Source organism: Tupaia chinensis, unplaced genomic scaffold (genome assembly GCF_000334495.1).
Source record: "Tupaia chinensis unplaced genomic scaffold, TupChi_1.0 Scaffold000685_1, whole genome shotgun sequence".
Lineage (NCBI taxonomy): Eukaryota > Metazoa > Chordata > Mammalia > Scandentia > Tupaiidae > Tupaia > Tupaia belangeri.
The window spans coordinates 1,693,182-1,696,807 of NW_006160208.1; the positions used below are offsets into that span (position 1 = coordinate 1,693,182).

Below are 3,626 nucleotides of genomic sequence, written 5' to 3' on the forward strand. Positions count from 1 at the left end.
ATAAATCTTAGGATGAGCAATAAAAACAAGAGGGGGTGAATTTGCACCCAGTTGAGAAAAACAATGGAGGGGTAAAAAAAGACATCCTCCCTAGTCATCAGACTTCAACTCTACTTGTGTCCTTGACCTTCACTAGTCATATGACCCGAGCAAAGGAATATTCTATTTTTCCTTCTTCCTTTGTTTTTCTTTTTCTTTTTCAGTTTGCTATCGGGTGTGTGTGCTCACTGGGGGAAGGAGGGAGAGGGGTTGAAAGAGAGAGAGAAAAAGAAAGAGCGAAATCACCCTCAAAGGGGGATGGCCTTGCTACAATCCCTTCTCCATTCTCTTGGGATTTGGGGTACACACAGGCACACACCAAGCATGACTTTCAAAGTCACTGGGTCCAGGACTCAAACCAGTCAGTCAGTCATATCTAGTCACTTTAACCACCAGGCTGCCTGCTGGCCCCCAAGGTATTTTCATTTTAAGACCCATTTTCCTCCATGTGGAATGGAGATAAATCCCTATGTTGTAGCACAACTCTGATGCGCAAAGAACACACTGGGAAGACCTTTCAGCCCAGGGCCCAGCGCCAGGTGAGCACTCCATAGAGGAAGTCATTTGTAGCCTCACTGTAGGAACCTCCAGAGTTTCTTGTGGTTGGTAAAGGAAGAAGTTTTGGTCTCCGGGAAGAAATGATACTTGTCTGTCTTATCCCAAGATTGTGCACAGACGCAGACAAAGCCAGGAGTGATGCCCATTAAAAATTTAACTATATATCATATTCATTTATTATCAATCCACAGGATAATTTGATTGCTACATGAGCTCATAAAAGCTTTTTTCACCTTTACAAAATTAAAAAAAAAAAAGTGCCACAAGGATGTAATAACAACTGCTGATAAACAAGAAAAGGAATCTTAAAATTATAAATTTGCTGTAGAAAAGATAAAAAACAATTATATTTTATTTAGAATTTTACCTTGAATAAAATATTCCCCTGTATAAAAAATAAAAAAGCTTGCTCTGGTTAGAATTAGAGTATTTTCGTCTTCAAATCTGGGAATTTGCATAATATCTCCATGATAGTTTTCCTTTGTACCGCGTGGCATTCAAGCACAGCAGATTAGAAAGGTTTTTTTAAAAGCAATCTTAAAATGGGACATCTGTGGAGAAGTTCATTTTCTTCTCCTCCTCCGGGATGCAGAACACAGCCTTTGAGGGGAGGAAGGGTAGAAAAGGAACTGTCTGGGTGGTGTAGGAGGGGAGGGGAGGCAGGGCAATGGGGAGGGAAGGGGGTGCTGTATGTGCTGTGAGATAGAGCAAGATCATAAGAAGGTCTATCTGTTAAGTGCTTTAAGATAAGGTGCAGAAGCAGACTGCAACTTCGCTAGTACTGCCTATATACATATTCACAAGAATAAAAAATCCCAGCTAGTTCACATTTTCTCGTCCTTCTTGAGGCATCCACTCCATCATGCTGGCCTTGACCGTAGGCAATGCAGCACCTCCATTGCCCATGTGGATGTTGGTCCTTGAACTTGAGGGAGTAGCCCTGGGAAATCCAGCAGGCTCTAGAGATATGCGTCTACCAATGGGCTGGAGTCCTGAGTTAAAGAGAAGCTCCAGTATTGGAGTTGGACACAGCTATCCATGTTCTATTGTCAAGGCTTTTTCCCTTAGATTTGTCTAAAACAGGTGTCAGAGAGAAAAATAAAATATAAACAAATGACAAAACAAAGCCAAGAAATCCCAACAACCACCAGGAAAAGTCAAAGGCTTAACAGCTCTTGACACGGGCCTGAGTGATATCTGATGTTTTCTTAATGACACTAGCCCGTGTCTCCCGGTCTGGCCGACTGCTGCTGGGCGCTGGGGTCACGGAGGGAGACAGAGGGAGTTCTGGAAAAGGGGGCCAGGAGCTGTTGTAAGGCATCAGAGAGCTCTCCTCTTTGATAGTGACCTGAAGATCAGGCTTGTTGGAAGTGACGAAGGTCGCCATGCTGGGAAGCAGGTAGGTACTCCGTGCCCCCAGGTTGCTGAGGTACTGCTTGCCTTCTAGATTCCTTTTCCTCCAGTGTGGTCGTCCCTTCAAAGAAAACAATTATGATACATATCTTTTTTTCCTTCTATTAAATGTTTTTTTTAAAAAATGCACCCCTGTTGTGTGTGCATGTTTTAATTGAATTTAAGACTCACAGAATGAACAAAATTTTAGCAACCCTGCATCTCTTAACTGAAATTTATACCCAGCTATTCACACCCCAAGCAATGGTCTTTCTTCCCTCCCTCTTTATTTTTTAAAAATTTATTTCTCTTTCAAAAATCAATTCCTATTTGCTACCTCTAAGAAATATAGCCAAGACTATTCTATCAAGGCAGGAGGAGAAGGTAGCAACTTGGTTTCTGGCACCCTTATGCTCTGGCTGCCTGGCCTAATCATTTCATAGGTGAATTTGTCATGGCAACTTGGTTTCTCACTGCTTTCCCAGTTAGATCTTCATGTCAACCTGCAGTTTTGGAGGAATCCTCAAAAGTGAGGAACAGAAAGCGAATGTCCCGGGACCAGCAATTAGCATAATGGCTATGTCACTGGACTCCCATGTAGTCGACTGCAGTTCGAGTCCTGGACCTGGTGGCTTAAACTCACACTGGGTGTGTGTGTGTGCATGCCCAAGACCCCGAGAGGAGAATGGAGGAGAAGGGATTGTGAGGAGAACATTCACCTGGGGGGTGATTTCTCATTTTCTGTCTCTCTGTCTCTTTCTGTCTTTCTGGTGAGCACACGCACCATATAGCAAAAACCTCTCCAAAAAAGAAAAAAAAAAAAAAGTGAATGTCCCTTGACTACTTTCCAGTGGGTGCAGCTTAGAGCTCCAGTGTGCCCAGTAAGCAGCTAGCCTCAGTGTTGCTTCGTTCAGAGAAGGAGCTAGAATTGTGATCTTGAAGAAACAGAGCTGTAATGCATGTAAGCATGTATAGCTATTGTCTTTTTGGAATTCTTGCACTGTACTCGACAGTGTCTAGTACATTGAGAAATCACTAACCAAACAACCTTGAGCTGCTCTCACTCCCTATCTCTCACGGACTCAAGGACAGGCCCAGTGCAGATGGTCATCTCCCGTTCCCTGCTACTGTGTAAGCCCAGCCTATTGGAGGGACATGAAAGTGGGTAGCTCAGAATCAAGATTGGACACACAACCAGCCTTTGGGCATGGATCATAGTGGGAGGAAAACCCACATAAGTGTGGAGACACTTTTGCTTAGCTCTTCCTGAAGTTTACTTTTGGTATTACTTTTGGCCACACAGGGCATGCTATTTCTGCTTATGAATTAGGATGTTTGTAAGTGACAAGCATATCAACATTTCCTGGCCCCGACTTCAATTTCCTTTTCTTGCCATCTTAGCCTCTTGTTCTGAGGATAACATTTTACTCCCTTTCCTCGTACTTAATTTTATCATTTGAAATCCCAAAGTATGACAAATTTTAGGTTATTGTGTATTTTACCGCAAGAAAAAAGATTCAAAAGTAAGACTCATGATCTAAAGTAAAAGCATGTGTGTACTAGCAGCAAGGAAACCAAGTGCTTATCGAAAATACTTTCTGCAACGTCTGGGGCAGCAGCCAGCTTACCTCGGCATT

General features: G+C 42.9%; 1 protein-coding gene across 5 annotated transcripts in view; it reads right to left on the reverse strand.

Annotated features, from left to right (window-relative positions):
• Positions 1-755: 755 nt before the first annotated feature.
• Positions 756-3,626, reverse strand: part of IRF2 (interferon regulatory factor 2) — a 116,219-nt gene continuing 113,348 nt past the window's right edge. For all 5 annotated transcript variants that reach the window (XM_006160432.3, XM_027776604.1, XM_027776603.1 and 2 more), the window contains one exon: positions 756-2,073. In XM_006160432.3, the coding sequence (XP_006160494.1) occupies positions 1,763-2,073 (311 nt within the window). In that variant the 3' untranslated portion in view covers positions 756-1,762. The remainder of the gene's footprint in view (positions 2,074-3,626) is intronic.